The sequence below is a fragment of the Lates calcarifer genome, linkage group LG18 (genome assembly GCF_001640805.2).
Source record: "Lates calcarifer isolate ASB-BC8 linkage group LG18, TLL_Latcal_v3, whole genome shotgun sequence".
In the NCBI taxonomy this organism is placed as follows: Eukaryota; Metazoa; Chordata; class Actinopteri; family Centropomidae; genus Lates; species Lates calcarifer.
In genome coordinates this window covers 10872113-10890474 of record NC_066850.1, presented here as the reverse complement: position 1 = coordinate 10890474, position 18362 = coordinate 10872113, and the positions used below count along the sequence as shown (strand labels likewise).

Here is an 18362-nt window from a genome sequence, read left to right as displayed (position 1 = left end):
AACCCACCACCACAACCAGACTGCTATGAAGCGACAGCTAACAGTCGTTCAGCTGCAGCTAGCCGCCGTTTGGCTTAGCCTAGCTTTCTTAGACTGGAAACAGCTAGCCTTGCTCATAAAATCCGAAAATTGGTGTTTTAAGATGTCGGTTTTTGTACCTGTTAAATAATTAAGATATAACGTGTTAATGAGATTTAGATTTTGCTACCATTAGACAAAGTAAGGCTAGTTATTTCCCTCAAATATTTCTATTACTTATGCTACGGTAGCCAACCGCTTGCTAGCTTAGCTAATTAGCTTAATATTTAACGGACAGATTTGGAAATGGTCAGTCTTCTCATCGAATTGGACAAGAAAGTGAGTAAAAGTATTTCCCCAGAAGTCAGGCTATTCATTTAAGTAATAATTTAGGTAAATGGCAACTGAAAATACTGTTTACAGCTACTCAAATGTTATTATTGACTGATGTTTGTATTACTTTTACTATAATAGGCTAACTTCGGATCTTGGACCGTTGGGTATACAAAGCAAGAAAGAGAGGTGAGAGGTGAGTTTAGCTTTGAGTTTACAACTTTGCCTTCCTTGAGGTTTAAACTCGTTTCTCCTATTAAAATTGTTGCTGTCTCAATCCGTAGGGAGTCCTGTGCAGCACAATTTGAGTTTTTGGGATAATATAAACACAAATTACACAACTAGCTTCCTATGCAAAATGAGAAAAGGCTTGACACTGGCATCTTTTGTAGAAAAATGAAAAAATATTCTCATTTATTGAGGTAATTTTCTCTAGAAAAAAATTGAGGTAACAATTTGCATAGTATAACTTCCATAAATTTACACACACATCCATGGAGTAGTAACCAAAAATGCCAACAAACAATGTGTCACAAGAATGAATGAAAAACAATATGAAGTGTGCTTTGAATTTCCCTCACATGGATAAATCCAGAGAGAACATGATTGAGGTGGAGATTTTTTTTTTTTTTCTTTTTGTACAATTTTCTCCAGTATGGAGATAAATATCACAATCTGTATACACTGCAGAAATCCTGTTAAGTCTGGATATTTTACCAAACAGATGGTAAATAATACAATTTGCACGCATACAGTACACACACCTACTTACTGGTGAACAGTGAAATCTGTCATAACTGCTGGTGGTGTTGAACAATTAGCGGTTGTACGTATAAAACTTTAAAACAGTCAGTGGCCTCTTTTCTAAAACCTCTGAGAAGGACTGTAAAAAAATACATTCATAATCTAAATGCTGGTTTGTGTGGGGCTGCAGCTGTGCAGATTCCACTTTGCTGAATTGATATGAACAATAAAAATATATGTTGTTGTTTTTTTTCAACAAAAGGGCACTTTATAGTACACTAGTATCATCTGGTTGGGGATATTTCTAACTCTGAAGACAATTACATTCTGGAGTAGAAAGGTGGCAGCATTTAGCCAAAAAATTATCCCTTTGGAAACTCCCCCCCCCCCCCCCCCCCAATCAGTCTTAAAAGGAAGGAGGAAAAAAAAAAAAAACGCTGAACCGTTTTGGAAATGCTGAGAGGTTTTTCCAAACATTCCCCCCAAGGCTTTGGCTTCAGGTCTGCCATTTTTTTTCCTGACAGACCCAGGAGTACTTCAGAGTGAAAAATAAACTTCCTGTCCTGCTTGTGTACAGATCTTTAACTACGTACCAACACTGAGTCTGAGTAAAAAACAATGCTGACAATCTGTTCTGCAGTAATTAGTGCATTTCTGGCAGGAAACTGGTTAAATACAGTCACTCTGTTTACATCTATCAAAACTTTCCTGTCTAGAACACAGGGAGGCCATTTCTTGTGAGTGAATAACATTGTACAACCCTACATCCAGTTCTGTGTTGACTATCTAAAGTGACTGAGAAACATTTCAGTTGATTTAAACAAACGAACAGCATTTACAATCAACAAGCCACCAACGCAGGTAGGCAGACACGTGAATACACCTGTATGACCTGTAGAGGACACTTGTATGTATGTAGTCATGCCCAGCCAGAGTCTGTTGGCTGCTACTGAGACACATCTTGGCTGATACTCTTCTTTATAATAAAAAATACAACTGTACACAAAACACAAACATCACCATTTTTTCAGAAAATACCTACATATAAACACCATATACAAGAAGTTCACAAAGCAGAACCAGGTTTTAAAAAGGAGTCCTTTCTCTCTGTTTTCTTTTCCTTATTTAGAAAAATAGACTTAAAAAGACCCATCCTCCCAGGATATAAAATGCCCAAAGACAGAGAGGGAAGAGAGAAAGAGCGATAAGTGGGGCTGTGCTGATATCGTCTCGCTGAGTGGTCAGGCTGCAGCGGAGGAGGAGGAGGAGGAGGAGGAGGAGGAGGAGGAGGAGGAGAAGGGGTGGTGGGTGGGGATTGTGGTCCTATAGCGGCCGGTCTTTGTCCTGAGTTACTCGCTGTGTGTAGAAGAGGATGTAGGCCTGAGCTCGGCACACCTCCTCCACTGAACACACATTCAGCTTAGAGTCATTACAGTGAACCCAGAAGCCTGTGGGAGAGGTGGAGGAAAAAAGTATTCAATTTGAAGCAAGTCAGTATCAATCAATGAAGGGGAATCCTCAATAACTGGACTAGTAAACTAGTTTAATCATAACGAGCTTCTGTTGCTCTGAATTATAAGAATAGTAGGTACCACTGTCCCTGGAGCTTGACCCCGATTAGGGACTAAAAATAAAGATAACTCAGTCTCTGTTGCTGTAGTACTTCTGTAGCCTGAGAGTCAGCTGCCAAAAACACTGCAGTTCAGATGACAAACCAAGAGCAGACATGGATGTCATAAAATGAACAGAAGCACAAGCCACCAAAAACCAACCTAGGTTACATCCCGCTGTGTTCTTTACTTACCTCCTTCTGTGTTGTAGCAGTAGGCAGTGTAGTGGCCAGAGCCGAAGCCTTTCCCATGATGCATCACCACGGCGGAGAGTTCGTACAGGAAGTGCTTGGGGCGCGGTGAGCCAGGAGAGCTGGGGCTGCTGGGACTGGAGCAGGGCACAACTTTGGGCGAGGGCTCCCGGCAGCAGTAGGGCTCCATGTTGAGAAGCTGGTCAAAGCTGACGTGGACTCCGATCTTCTCCCGGTGGTTCCGCCCAGACCACCTGAAGACATCGTAGCATGCAAATTAAGAAAGGTAAGAAACGTGAACCTTTCTAAAAACTGTTTTGCCTTGTTTAAGCCTGTTGTTCAGACAGTTTGTCAGTTCGTGGGGTTTGTTTTTGTGGTCTACCTTCAGTCTTTCAATTTCAAATCTATTTTCTGCTGTGCGCCTGTCTTTATGCTGTACTTTTCCAAATGGAAAATTCATTTCATGTCATCTCTCAGATGATAAAAGCTACTTGGCACAAATGTTTGGCAACAGACTGTTTCATTTCCTATTTTTCTGACAGGGGAGAACAAGGGAGCAGTTTTAAGAACAGATTCATCTAAACTAAAACAAACACATTAAGCATTAATCACACAATTTATGTTGTTTATTCAACTACTCACATGGCAGCTGGTAGGATTTAGGCTTTTATGATCCAGCATCATTTTTCATATAAAAACTTCCCCAAAGTTTGTTATTATCAGTGTTTTGTTTTGATTAAAAAAAGAAGCTGTATTTAATTGAACAAGCCAGACAGACAAATTGACTCTGGTGTAACGTCTTCTTACCTGAAGCGTTTGAGGTGAAGCCGCAGGACCTGAGGCAGTTTGTGGACCATCAGCTGTTTCTGTGCTTCGGTCAGGATAACTGGTTTGGAGGAGGTCCGCCGTCGAGCAGCTGCACACAAGAGGTGAGGTTTTAACACGCAACACAAACACCACTACAGCGAGTGTCGCCTCAGCTTTGCTGCATTTTTGTGACCAGTGGCTATGTAAGCTGTCGAGATCAGCAGAAAAAACTCCCATTTTACACGAAAATGTTAATGTTGCACAACATTTGAGAGGGTGAAACAGCAGATCTGAGAAGCTGTACTGAAGTATATTAGAGGAAAAATAATAAAAGAAAAAAATACATAACATCTATTCCTGTTCCCTATATACAGATTATGACTTGCACAGTTTTAAATCAATATTATCGGCCTTTATTAACACCTATCTTGGTTGATTATCCAGACACATACCACATTAACGCAGCCTTCATTTTTTGGATCAAAATCCAACAAAAGCTGCCAGATTACTCACTGGCCAGATCTGATTTATTTAAATTAAACAAGTTAATCACTGATTTCAGTCAGATTATCAGAACACTACTGGACATAACTTAGTCTAATCATGTTCCACATCATCCAGCCTTTCTGCATGTGGCGTGCTCAGCGCATATGAATGACAATGCGTCATTATCTCTGTGCATATGACTTACTGCTTTGAGTCTGGCATTACAACTGCACCATTAAAAATAAGAGACATCTGCATAGCCTAATGCTTAAGACACATGCCACGTAACTGCAATGACCACTGTTTCCAGGCAGGTTTCCAGCCAAGTCCATTAGCTGCATACCTCTATCATTAAAAGGTAAAAAGCTTAACAATAATAAAAAAAGAGGTGGCTATAATTTAATTCAGCACCCAACAAGTTGGCTATTTACTTGATGATGTTACACCAATTTTTTTTCCACACTGTTTCAAGTCCTCCAAGCAATCATGATGTGCTACACTCAAGAGCAACCTTTAAGATATTCTACCCCTTTGTTCTCTTTTCTATCGTCACTGTGAATTCACTCTAACACCCTGTAATTAGACAGAAAGGCCAAACCAATATTCTTTCAATGTCCGCTTCAATTTTTTCCTCTCCAAGCTGGCTTAATAAGTGTCCAGGAAGTTGAACATTTAAAGTAACATTTTGGGCAAATTATTTGCTGTTTCAAGTGGACTTCAATGAGAATATAATTATCACTTTTTTGCATTAAAACAGCAGTAGAACCTGTTTTACTGGCTAAATGCAACAACTGAAAGTGGGGAAGGAACAGAAATGACAGACCTCGCCACAATTTGAGATTTATACTAGTCCCAGATGTCCCTTTTGTTTATATCCGCGTGAAATATCAGAGATAAACCTCCAAAGTTAAGTGTGTGTGCACGTGTTTACATTATTGAACTCACAGTTACACTGGTCGCAGGCATAGATGTTTCCCTCCAGCGCTTCAGTCTCTGTGAACTTGGCCAGCATTTCCGTTAAGTGGCACGAAGCCTGCGCGGCTGACTCCCTGCTATTACTGTGATACCGCTCAGGGAACTCCAGAGACAGATCCCAGAAAGGCTCCACAGTGTTGGAGCGATGGTCGCACGCCAGGCACGTCACCTGTAGGCGAGAGTGAGGAAAATAACGAGATGAGCAGGTCAAAAAAGATGGGTGTAGTAGTATATTGTAGATTTAATCTAATGTCTGTCTAAATACTGTATTTGTCCTGTAACTGCCTTGGTCCTGTCTTTTTATATGGTCACATAACTTTAAAAAGACAAAGTGGTGATTTACTTTATTTACATATACATCACAAACTTCATACTACACACAATTATAGTGGTCACTGCCATTGACAGAGGGCAAAAACAGTCAAGAGTTGGTGCTGTAGTTTAACAGCCACTGGGCTGAGATACCCTAAAACCCTTGCAGACACACAGCCCCTTTATTCAGCATGAGCAGGTGTCGCAGTGTGTGCTCAGCCTCCACAAGTAGACACTAATCTCTTGTCCTCACACTCCACACTCCCCACGGCCTCTTCTATCAGTCACTCTGTAATGATGCTGAACTTTGGCAGAACCTGTGATTGTATAGATTCGTGTCAATGAGTCCAGATCCTGTGTCAGTAAGTGCAGAGCCACGAGATCAATAACACCACAATAACACCTTTGGCACCTGTTCTTGGCCACTGTTACACTTTCACTTGGAGACTACGCCACGACAGCTGAGACATCACACAAGAAAAAAGAAAAAACATGGGTTTCTGACTAAAAGGATGTTTTTTAGTCAGTAGGTTGAAAAAACACAAAGAGCACAGGTGCAACTGATTTGAGCAATGATCAGCAAGCAAAAGTTTGTGAAAGAATTTGTAAAAATAGGCAATAAAACCACAACCAACAGCGTGAAATCAGATCTTAAAATCTTAAATCTACTCAGGTTTTAAGATTCATGTCAGTGCTAGAAGCTGAACCTCCACTTAAGGATTTGAAGTGATAAATTCAATTTGATCTGAATTATGAATTAAAGTGATACAGTTCAGCCAAACCTCATCATGGCTGTTGGATGATCAGTGCAGCCAGTGGGTGTGTGGGCAGAGCTGAGTGGGTGAATGTGTGCATGCATTAGTGAGTCAGATGAAGCTTATGATGACTGCTAAGTTACTCAGTGGTTGTTAAGTAAAGGTGATTACAGGTGTGTGTGTGTCATACCTGGCTGAGAAGCTGGCCATGAAAGATGGTGTTGACCACACTGAGCACCTGCTTGATGAGTCGTTTCTGTGTCTGTGGGACTCCTGCAGTGGTTGTGTGCTTGCCGGTGCTCTCCAGCTCGTGCTGCACCTTGTCCAGCAGCTCACACAGGAACTCCTGAGCGTCCTGCTGAGCGTAGCCCCTGAACGCCGGGATCAGCTGCCACACTGAGTGGAGCATGGCAAAAGGCGATACCAGCGCCCACTTGCCAGACCACATGACCTGGAACAAGGTGTGCAGCTCATGGCAAAGAGAAATGTGCTTTGAGCTGGGCTCTTTGGGTTGTATCAGCTCCATGCTGCGGGCCCGTGATGCCCCGCCGCTTAGCCCTGCCCCAGAGCCTGAGCTGGTCTGAAGTCCCTTCCTCTGGGAGAGGGGGGAATGGGACGAGGCCTTCCCTGCCAGTTGGCCGTGGACGGCAGATGCCAGTAGCTCCAGTGCCTGGGTCAAGTCCAGGCGCAGGAAGCACTCCCTGAAGACGTGCAGGTGACTCAGTACCTGCAGGATGGAGTTCATATAACAGGTGTTGCCTAAATTCCTCAGGCCTGTCACTCCAGGAGTGACTGTGGGACGCCGCTTAAATGGTGAGCCGCCCTGTTTGGTACTCTGCTTGCGGCGGACAGGTGTCTGAGCAGTACGGGGGGTTGCTGAGGGAGTTTTGGGTTTAGATTTGGTGGTAGAACGGCTTTGGACCTTGGGAGTTGGTTGGACCTTTTTCGTCCGTCTAGCTTTTTTGGGGGTAGCAGCAGCAGGGCTTTGAGTCCGTGGCCTGCGGGTGAGAGTCGGGGTCACAGGAGTTTTCGTCTTGTTGCGTGCCCTCCGAGATGGCATTGTGACTGCCGCATCTGCGACTCTCTGGCTCTTCCGGCGTAAACGGCGACTCTTCCTCAGAGGAGCATTCTCCAGCTCCTCCTGTAGCTGCCTCTTTAGAGCCCGCCTCCTTTCCCTCGCCTCCCTTTTCTGCTCCTCCTCCTCCTCCCTCTTCCTCTCTTCCTCCTCCCTCTTCTGTCCACATTCAGTCAGTCCAAACCAAAAGCGAAAGACACGTCCCATAAGCGCCCTGCGGCGATGCCAAAGAGCAGTAAACATCCTGTCCTCGTCCCTCAGCTGCAGCTCACGGGCACCGGATGGCATGAGGGCATCAGGGGCGACACTGGCAGAGCGGAGGGTGCGCCCACTGCGGGTGGTAACCTCATAGCGCTGGCTCTGAATGGCACTGAGCGTACTACGAAGTAGCTTGAGGTCTCCGGTGGCATTATCATTCAGGACATAGTCATCACACAAGTAACAAAAAACATAAAGTTCATTAACCTCCATAGCCAATGGGTGGCGCTGCTGCTGAAAGTGTTGCAAAGCATGTTCCTCGATGTAGCGCCCGCAAGCCACATGAGCACAGCCCAGACAGGCCCATATAGACTCAGTGGTGTTGCAGTCGACGCAGTGCCACTTCTGGGGGTTGAGGATGGAGTGGTCTGGGGCCAGCCGCAGCCGCCCCACATGCTTACACCTGTCCATTACACACTCCTGCCTGCCGAGCTGGCTGGCTGTGTCAGTCAATAACTGACCGTCTGTGTGTGAGTCTGTGTGTGTGTGTCAGTGTTTCACACTGGCTTCATATCACCATGGTGACCATGGCGAGATGAGAAATGGGACCCTCCCAGGGCATCGTGGTGTCTACAGGAGAGAGAACAGATCTAGTCAGTCAAGATGAATAGATGGAATAAGAAAGCAGGTACAGGGAAACTGAACTAACGCATAGCCAAACAGAAACTTGAAGAAAAGCACATTCTGTGTTTTTTATATCATAACGACATCCTGTTCTTTTTCTTGAGACATATCAAACCACACAATAAAATTATTATCTCAAAGTCACCACATCTGACCTCCAATGACTCTGTTTTATGAGGCCATAGCTACACACACAAACTGTGGCAAACTGCCAGTTGGAAAGCAAGCTTCAGTATTTCGCAACAGTAACATGGGCCGACAGTAAAATAACTGGCTGATAAACATGACTGTATTGAGTGTTGCCAGACACTTACACTCAAAAGCAGAAAGGTGTTTAAGTTAACATGGACTGTTAAACCTGGATGTGAAAACATCAACACAACAAATCTCTTTCAGAAATATTCACAAAGAAAAAAGTGTGGTGTGAGCAGTGACAGTAGCCAGGATGATTTTACAGGGATATGATTTTACATTTTCTTCTCTCTACTTATGTGATGGACAGCTAATACGCAGCACAGAAGCTCCAGGATTTGCCTCCTAATGAGCCATGATGAGTTATTTTCTTATCCAAAAACACTTAATTGCAGAGGTTGTACTTTCAAAGACAGAATAACAACTAAACACAACCCCGAAACCAACAATAAGTCTCCACGCTGTGTCCTTTGGCTTCTTTTCAAATCCCTGGGGGTTGGTGCACCTCAGCTGACAAAGTGGGGATCCTTGAGTGGGCTGAGCCCTATCAACCCTCCCACACTGAGGTCAGAGAAGTAAGATTATCCAACAAAAGGGGGACTGAGCTTGTAAAGTGGTGCGCCTTTTGTGTGGGTACAGGTCTACCTTTGCCGGAATAATGAAAGAGGGGAACTCAAGGAAAGAAAATTGATAGAAAATGGCTTAGATAACAAAGAAGGCAAGTGATGGAGACATTGAAATACAGGAAAGACACAAGAATAAGGAAACATGAGGTATCTAACCTAAGAAATGTCTAGGTAGAACTGTTTATATTAGCTGTATTATCCCTTCATTTCAGTTGACATGTTTAGAAAGCAAAACAAGCCGGACTCAAAGCGATCAGGCCAAAGTAGGCGTTTGTTTACCAGTTATATTGGGGGAGTGGGCGTGTTTATTAAATAAGTGTTGATCAGATTGAGCTGCAACCACTGTGATATAAATAAAATCTCTGTGTTGTCACGGATCCAAGACAGACCCCGTTGAGTTGATCTAACCACACGTCTTGCTGAATCATAGAGCATGAAATCCTTTAACACTGAACCTTTAGGTGGTATCACGATAAGCAGTAAACATACATTAACGTGGTACTTTGCTGTCACTCTAGCCAGCAACTTCAGTAAGGATTAGCCACATGATAAGTTGCAATAATCACCACACAGCTTTAGGAACAATGCCACAGACTTAATATGAAAGAAAGGGCGGCGGCTAATAGAGCAAACACTACGAAGGCTCTGTGGAAAGTTGCTCCAGAGTTTGTAATGTCACTAAAGTTTTATCAGCAGTTTAGCGCGCTTTACCTGGTTTGTCCTTGTGACTGCATGGACTCAAGTGGCTGTACACCACACAGCCTCAGGTTAACGGAGTAAATAAGCCACAACAAAACACCCACAGCCGGTGGAGCTGTTTATTAAATCTGCAAAACGAGACACATGATAAGGTTTGTCGAAACGGCTCAACTTTAAAGCTCCTCTCCACAGCTAAGGTTAGCAAGCTATGGCTAACGTGTAATTGATACAGCTATAAGGAGTTGCGATTACAAAATACTGAAATCAAACACAAAGAAAATATAGAACATCGTAAAAAACACATAAAATAAATGTCTGATCTAGCTTACAACTACAAGTAGAGCATACACCAGCAAGCGCCGCCAATGCTGGCTCTACTGATTTTTTTTTGTATTTATTAAATTGAGAGAGCCCTAGCTAGCGTTAGCCTAGCATGCTAGCTAGCATTAGCCAGCAACGCTAACACCGATAATCCTAACAAGTTCGTGCGTTAGCCGGAGGTCGGGTCCCGGAGCCAGGCTCGGCTTCCGAAAAAACCCAATCTGCCGGGGTTGATCAAACGAGAATGAATGTGCCATCATCTACACTGTTACATGTGTGTTAGGAAAACCTCCGTATAAAAAGAAAACACCGTACCGAGCCTCTCCTTCACGGCAGTAACTCCTCTGTTTCTAATATGATCGCCATCTTGTCAGTCCCTGTCGCGTGGTGTTGGCTCGAGCGCGTCCTCGATACGTGACGTAGCTGTTGTTGTTGTTGTGGTTGATTAATATATTTATTTATATTATGACAACATTGTAATAAAGAATTTGTATTATTATCTTATTGGTATTATTAGTATTCAGTATTACTTCGGTAGTAGTTTCACTGTAGTTAAAGTGATTTATCATGTGTTTAGTATTCATGTCAGCTGCAGTACTACGAGTAGTACAGTTAGTTTATTGCGTGTAGGACAGTGGAGGAGGAAATACTCTTAACCCAATACAAGAATAAAGCTGGTTATATTCTACATTTTCTTGCTGTAAATAAATCTCGTAAAAAGAATTAACAAGAACTGACCCAACAAATAACAACAGTGACTAATAACAATGAATAACAATCAAAAGTACTGCTTGTGTATCTTATTCCTCTGTACCATAGAACTATTATAACCAGAGACTATTAAAAACACATCAGCGAGCCTCACCTTTGCACTCCTGTTCCTTTGTTACAATAAACATGGGCATTGTGGTTTATTTTGAGACAGCCCAACATGCACCATCCTGCTGCTAGTACAGTCCTTGCGTAAAATTACTTAGTTACAGTCCACCACTGGTGTAGTACTCACAGGGACCATACAAAATCACTGCCTTTCTCTGATAATGAAATAGAAGCAGTACAATTTAATACCACTAGAGGGGAGTGTTGCACCATTCACACTCAAGCATTACCCCAATGATTCTATTACCACAAACACAATTGACAAACCATTACAGTATTTACCCACTTGTTGAAAAAATCTAATCCATAACAGCTGATTTAGTAAATCCTATGTCTAACAGAATGGGAAAATACTCCTCAGAAACCCCAGTGATTTACCTTCTTAGTTGCTGCTACTAGATGAGAGATGAGCCATGGTATCCCAGGTCAGGTTACCTAAATATAGCACTAGCCATATGATAAGTAATTAATAACCTAATATCATTTTCAACTCTACTCATACATCATCTCCAATATTTTCTCATTTTCAGACATTCCCACAATATGCAAGTGTGATCAGCATTTTTCCTCATCACACAGCCTCCAGTGAGACTGTAAAACTGTTCAATTGCGTAGATGAAAATCTACTGTTAGTCTTAAAAGTAAGGATGTCTGTTGAACCTTATCTATATTCTACGTCTTTGAATATTTTTGTGTTGGGTTCTCATTCCCACTTATCTTTAATACACAGTTACACACATTCATCAGTACTCTGCTGTTAAACTACTGTTAATTCACAGTTGACACATTACACTTTTCATTCAGTTTATCATAGTACATTACTGTTAATTTACTGCTGATCTACTTTGCATGATTCCATTTCTGCACTTTTGTCCACACTGTGACTCTGCCTCGCACATTACTTTTTACTTTTGGCACATTTGCATTTGTATGTTTGATTATTCACTTACTCTAACGTTTTTCAGATTAAACAGTGTGGAGGTTCCTCTGCTCATCACCAAACCTCAGCAAAACACTGAAACCACTCTACCAAAAATGTTTTTACATGCGATACAGAGTCACAGCCACTTTTAAATATGGTTTTAACTTTTTCTTGAAATAATCTTTGACTTGCCTCTCAAGATCTTAAGATCACATTTGTTCTTTAAAACTTTGGATTTTCTCCTGTGCATTAACAGGCTCACTGTTATAATACCCCTCTGTATCCATTGTTTGAACCTATTCTTTTTCATTTCTTTTACATTCATATTTTGTAATGATTGAGGGATCCAAAACTATATCACTATATCAGTACTAAGTGAAATATTTTAATTGTAGTTACCTCTATTACTACCTCCTTCTCACTCCATCTGCAGCTGTCCATTTCAGGTAATGTGATCATGCAATTTTTCTTTAAGCCCCTTCTTTTCTATTTTTATGGATTGCAAATGTGTGTGTGTGTCTGTTGCCCTGTGTCCCTGAGGTTTAGGAAACTAGGTATTTTAAAAGTCTTGTGTGCTGGTGTGGGATGTGAGTGTAGCACTTTATGCTGGTTAATGGGGGCTGGTGGCACTCACTGTGTAGATCTTATCAGTCAAAGCTGGTGTTTTTATATGAAAACAACACTTAACTGTGCTGTGGGGATTGAAGTCTCAACTCCAACATCATCAACAATAATAGGTAAGAATTTAACAGTTAAATGCAAGTTACATGAGAAAATGTCTCATTTATGTATGTACAGGAGAAGAAACAGGGAAGTGTTGTTATTGTAACACATTATAAATCCCTATATAAACATGACAGTAATTTCACATTAGGTTAATGTCTCTAAAAGAGGACAAAGGGAGGAGTAGACTTTCATTCAGGAAATTGTTGCCTGAAGGAAGACTTTTCATCTCAACACACACACCCTGACTGCATGTGAAGAATCCCTCTCATGTACTGATTAGTGGGGAACTGATCCATACAAGCCTCCTTAAACCCCCACTGAACAGGGTGGGGGGTGTTGGGGGTATGGCGAGTTAGTGTGGTAGTAGGTGTGTGTTTTTATGCGACTGTGTTTATGGCAATGGACCAGAGACGTGTGTGAGAGAGATTAAGGGGCATTTGTGTGTGACTTAGAGAAAGAGGTATGTGTTGATGTGCCATGCGATGCCTGTGAATCACCCCTAATGTTTTTCTCCCTCCATGTCCCCGGGCCTTTCCCTCCTTCATGTCCACACATGCTAACCCTCCCTCTCTTTTCATCTGCGTTCTCTCTCACTCATAAACACACACATTTTTCTGTTACTGTACTTGAGAGGACCTCATGTTGATTCAGGAAAGCTGCATTAATCACTACTTTTCATTTTAAGATTGAATCAAATGACCTAGAGTGTTGCTTGTTTGGATTTATCCAGAGAGTTATATCTCAACCTTGCAGCCTGACCTTGTGTTGGTGCTTCTTTTAGCTTATTGTTTTGGTTTTATGGCATATTTACTGTATGGTTCAATGCCACTTTTCTTATCAACATTTGTAAAAACCTAGTGTACAGCTACTACCTGCTCAGCTCTGAACCATGCAGCTGCAAAGGGACTATTTGTAAGTTTGGTGGTGGTAATGGTTGCATAACAAGTGTTTCAGCCATTGTTGTATTTACACCAGCAGAGGATATAATATGCCCTCTGAGCAGTGATACTTCAGGGCAGTCTGGACACTACAGTGAGTCACTATCAGAACAGGGCTAGCTGGTTGGCTAGCCAGTTAGAATACTAACTTCAGTAGAGCCTTGAAGGTATTGAGAAGTGGATTGTGTTACCTTTGCAGCTTTATATTCACCATATAGAAATGTGAGTGGTATCCATCCTCTCATATTACTCTTACAAGATAGCAGATACACAGAATGTTGAGCTATTCCTTTAACATTTGCTGGTTTAAACATGTGACGTCTGGTACATCTCCTGGCACCCAATGTTATGTTTAGGGCAGCAGCAACAATGGTTTGTTTTAATACATTTTTTCATGACTGAACAAGACACATAAATGCAACAACAGTGGTATCTGATTACAAAGATGGACGTGTTTACTCATGAGATACTGAAAAAAAAAATTACACATAATCGTAACAAAATCCTCAAGTGAGGAAGAGTTTTATTCTGAAGAGAGGAAAACCCAGGTCTTACATGGATAGAAATTCCTAAACTCACACATAAGAAACATGCAGCTTTGCCACTGAAAAGAGGTTGATAATTTCAGTGAAAGGAAGCCATTCCGGTGGTTTCACGGTGGTGTTAACGCAGCTGGATACGGTGTTGGTTTTGTGGCGGGTGAAAACACAGGTGCTGGTGCAGCCAGAGGAAATGCTTTACAGCCTGTAAACAAACACATCTCCTGCAATTTCTCCTCTTTAAGATTTTTCAGCCTGCCCTGCTCTGCTGGGGCTCGGCTGAATGTTAACGTTGGATACTTGACAGCTTCTGATGTTTAAATCTGTTTCTTAAAGAGTGTCTCGACTTGTCGTGAGACTGTTTTTGTTCAGCCAAACTGTCTGTTGTCTCATTGATGTGTGGGTTCGTTCATAATGACCCGATGACATCAGGTCGTTGTTTGCATGGCTGTATAATAATCAGCAGTAGCGTCTCAATCACTCTGCTATGTCAACATGGTCCTCCCTGTTCTGGCTTGCTCTGATGCTCCTCAGGTAGAAAAACATTCCTGATGCGTGTCTGCATGCACGTGTGTGTGTGTCTGTATGCGTGTTTTCATGTGCAATTAAAGTAAAACCAAAGAGCATGGATAGCGTCTGAGGACAGAGCTGGATGTTAGGAAGCTGAAGGACTCCAGTGAAGGAGTTTCATTCTGGCCTCCTATGTCTCAATCTTCTCATTTCCTCTGTAAGTGAATCACAGCTGATGGGATAACACTGACCACATGACTCACTTATCCAGTGCACGCTTCCTCTCACTGTACTGCAAAGAAGTATATTTTCTGCCTTCATTTCCCTCCTCAGGAGCTGTTCATAAGGTCAAGTCTAGTTCTTACTAAGTGGACTTTATGCAGGTTTTAATGGCACTACCAGACTGCAGCCCAGTCCAGGACCTCTGGGTGCTGGTTCCTGTGTGACACTAGTAGCAAACCAGTTTCGGAGTGTCTGTCTCAGGGTGATGGGTGCTGCCGAAGAGGGGCATTGTGACTCCCAGCAAGAGGAGGGGAGGGTGGGGGAGTTATTGTCCCTGAGCCTGCAGGAGCTGCCATGCGCTCCGGGGCCAATAGCAACACAAGAATGCTGATAGGACAAAGGCCATAACTCTATTCTATAGCAACACAAGTGGAGCATTGTGTTCATACAGGCACGCACACACACTCATATACACACATGCATGCATTCGCCATTACTACAATAATACACACACATAGACTATACTGGAGCAAACTATGCATCTGTGCAAGCATGCCAAACACTCATTCATCAACTAGTTTCCCACACCATACAACCCCCCACAGGACATCTCCATCACAGGCTGAGAATGGCCAGTCAATCTGAGGACAATGAGCGAGTGAGCAAGAGGGAGAGAGAGGGAGTGAGAGAGAGAGAGAGAGAGACAGGAGGTCCATAGGTCAGTGGTTCAACTGCAGCAGTGCATGTGTTTGTATTTGTGGCTCCACGTTGCATCTACACTTTGAGGCCATTTCCCACCACATTAAACACCTCCATCCCCACCCACCCTGGAGGTAAATGTATTCCACTGATCCACAGTAAAGGTCCATTTAAAATTCTACCTACTGCTCATACCCACTCTACTGATGCATTGATGTGTAAGCAGCATTTTGCTGTTGTAGCTACTCGAGGTGGAGTTACTCTCTATATAGTTAATTAATTCACTGGTTCCCAGCCCAGGGGTAGGGCCACCTACAGTGGGTCATAAGAAAAAATGAGGGATTGTTGGATGATTAATGAGGCAGGAAAGAAGAAAAATAAAGCTCAGCTACACAAATGTATTTTCTTTTTTTCTAATCTTTGTGGGGTTTTTGTGAAATATTTGATAATTTGGCCCCAATGATTCAGAAAGAGTGTTTCCATCCAGGCACATTTTCAGTGTGTGCATAAAATTGGATGCAGAAGATTAAACCTGAATCCCATTCAGTAGAGCACATATCTCTGCCAAGACCAAAAAATCCTATACACATCTGTCTAGCTCTTATAATAGAAAAATAAAAGGAAAAAGGAAGTAGCCTGATAACATATATGATTTATCTGTCTCTCACTCTGCCCCTTTGACCAAGTCTGCACCAAAATTTAATGGGTTCTTCCCTGGCTCATGCTCCATCCCTTTATCAAGTTTGGTGCAAGTCAGTTCAGCACTTTTTGCATAATCCTACATCATCCATTTTCTTTTGCTGATTTTCTTGAAATTTGGGTTTTGGGTTTAAACATCTTAAATATGACAAGGAGGTCCAACTAGACACTGCTTTTTTATAAGAGTTTGGGAACCACTGAATTGATTGAAGTAGCATGACATATTCAAGCTGAATACAAGTACAATACTTGAGTAAATGTATTTAGTTACTTTCCTCCCCTGGCCACTGAAGCATTCCTTCCAGTCACATTCCTCTTCCCATTTGCACTCGTTCACCCTTTCCCCTGCTGTCTGGAAACGGCTTGGCAGAAATGAGGTGGAGCTGTGACCCCTGTGCCACAAATCTGTGAATGGGCCATGAATGAGGAAACGTGGGTACAAGAGGCTATCCGGCCTCGGCTGTGAGAAAACATCCACTCCCGCTCACCTCTCCTCAGTTAGGTGAGGCCGGCAGATAGGTGAGCAACCTCTGACCTGGACTGCCGCGGAGCACCGCTCGATGCGCCAGGAATGTGTCCACACCTCTCGGCCAACCACGTCACAGCGAGCCGGCGAGGAGGAGGTGGAAAACACGCACTCTGCCTAAACCCAAACAGAGTGTGTGCGCTCGCCCTGGCCTCTCTGTTATGGTCTACATTCTGTGGCGCTGTGTGAATGTAGGGGAGAGTGTTTTGGGAAGGAGAGTGATGGATGACTTAATCTGAAGGGACACACAGAGAGGAATGGGAGGTGTGTGTATGAGAAAGAGAGCAGGGTGATAAGGATATTTTTGTCCAATTTATGCAAAGTATTTCAAGGCCTGGACGGTTATATCAGCTGTTGTTGAGAGTTGGTGTTTATGTGAGTGTGTCTGCTCTGCGACAAGGTTTCAATGTCAAGGAAAGATAGCAAGCTATTAAAGGATAAGTCTTGTTTATTACAACTTTGGTATTATTTTCATGGTTTTGTACGTCAGTCAGAAATAATACGATTGTACTCGCCAATTCAATTGCTGAGATCTGGGATAGTCACTAAAAAGCAGTCAGACAGCGCAAGAAACTCAGTCAGTCAGACGATCATGCAGGTTGTAAACAAACTCCCTGGTATTAAATGATAATCTGGTTTTAATTCTGGTTTATTTACAACCTGTATGATTGTGGCAACATCTCTGTGTGCCTAGATCATATGTTTGTTTCATTCCCATGGATCACATTTGTGACACATTTGCAGTTTACTAACAATAAGAGCGACTCTCTATAATTCTTCATTTCAGACAGAGGTTGTCAAAAGCAGCTTCTCATCTCCAGCTGGTGCTGTTAATTTTGTCAGCTGAAATTCTGAGATTTTATCAACTGCAGCCAGCAGACTAAATAATGTTAACTCCAAAATTAATATTAAATAAAATGAAATTCACAAACAACATTGGCTCCATGAGTTGGTTGAAACCTCTGACTCTGGGCAAATGTTTTTAAAATCAGAACTGTGCAAAACTGTCTTAACTATGCAATTGATGGCTAAATACATAATGTCTTGCTAAAAGACTGAGGCTAATGTTAGTATCATGTCCAAGGGCAAAAGTCCTTGTGTAAATAATCTTGTATTGCAGATTAAACATAGTTAGCTACAATTAGTACCTACAGAATGACAAAATTTTAAAATCAGACTATTGTTTTGTTCCTGCTTATTTCATGTCTGGATACCTAGCTTACTATAGAAAAACAAACTTTGACAGGCTACAAAGAATTTATGCTTTATTGTTTATTGTTGTATGTTTCTCTTACAAGAAAGAAAGATTTGAGGATGAGGACTAACCAATGTTTTTGGGCAAATATTAACACTATCTCAGGCAACAAGTGAAGCTGGAGTTGCCTCAGAGAGATGCTAACATTAGCTTAAACTCTGGCAAGACAAAATAATGTTAGCAAATGATGTGCTCCCTGGTCTTGGAAGTAACACTACTTTAGTGTTATTACTGTGCGTAGGAAGATAGTTAGCTGGACGTGGTAACATTGGAAGGTCACATTAGAGCAGAGCAGAAACTGTTAATCTATTTCTTGCACATTTATATTTGCATTTTTGTCTTTGGAAAAGTGCTAAAAAAGACAACACCATTCAAATTCTTTACAGAAGGAGTATCGCTCTGACTGCAGTTCCATGTGCAC

General features: G+C 42.2%; 1 protein-coding gene and 1 long non-coding RNA gene across 3 annotated transcripts in view; one reads left to right on the top strand and one right to left on the bottom strand.

Moving 5' to 3' along the window:
- Window positions 1-735: 735 nt before the first annotated feature.
- On the bottom strand, window positions 736-10451 carry usp44 (ubiquitin specific peptidase 44). 2 transcript variants are annotated; one of them, XM_018697255.2, is made up of 7 exons: window positions 10342-10451; window positions 9718-9833; window positions 6422-8134; window positions 5135-5333; window positions 3704-3812; window positions 2900-3150; window positions 736-2543 (listed from the first exon to the last, which is right to left on the bottom strand). In XM_018697255.2, the coding sequence occupies exons 3-7, from the start codon at window positions 7973-7975 to the stop codon at window positions 2419-2421; spliced, it is 2238 nt and encodes a 745-aa protein (XP_018552771.1). In that variant the 5' UTR covers window positions 7976-8134; window positions 9718-9833; window positions 10342-10451; the 3' UTR covers window positions 736-2418. The 2 variants fall into 2 exon arrangements, with proteins under 2 accessions (XP_018552771.1, XP_018552770.1); XM_018697254.2 differs by lacking the exon at window positions 9718-9833 and having other exon boundaries at window positions 10342-10450.
- The window catches only part of LOC108897563 (uncharacterized), a 40075-nt gene continuing 24804 nt past the window's right edge, over window positions 3092-18362 (top strand). The window contains exons 1-2 of the long non-coding RNA XR_001963316.2: window positions 3092-3182; window positions 3710-3825. This is a non-coding gene — a long non-coding RNA (uncharacterized LOC108897563). The remainder of the gene's footprint in view (window positions 3183-3709; window positions 3826-18362) is intronic.

Excerpts from the sequence above, each read along its gene's own strand:
- usp44 (XM_018697255.2), bottom strand. The coding sequence starts at position 7,975 with ATGGACAGGTGTAAGCATGTGGGGCGGCTGCGGCTGGCCCCAGACCAC. Across the intron at positions 5,334-6,421 it reads ATGGCCAGCTTCTCAGCCAG|GTGACGTGCCTGGCGTGCGA; the intron begins GTATGACACACA and ends TCTCGCCTACAG. Across the intron at positions 2,544-2,899 it reads CTGCTACAACACAGAAGGAG|GCTTCTGGGTTCACTGTAAT; the intron begins GTAAGTAAAGAA and ends CCTCTCCCACAG.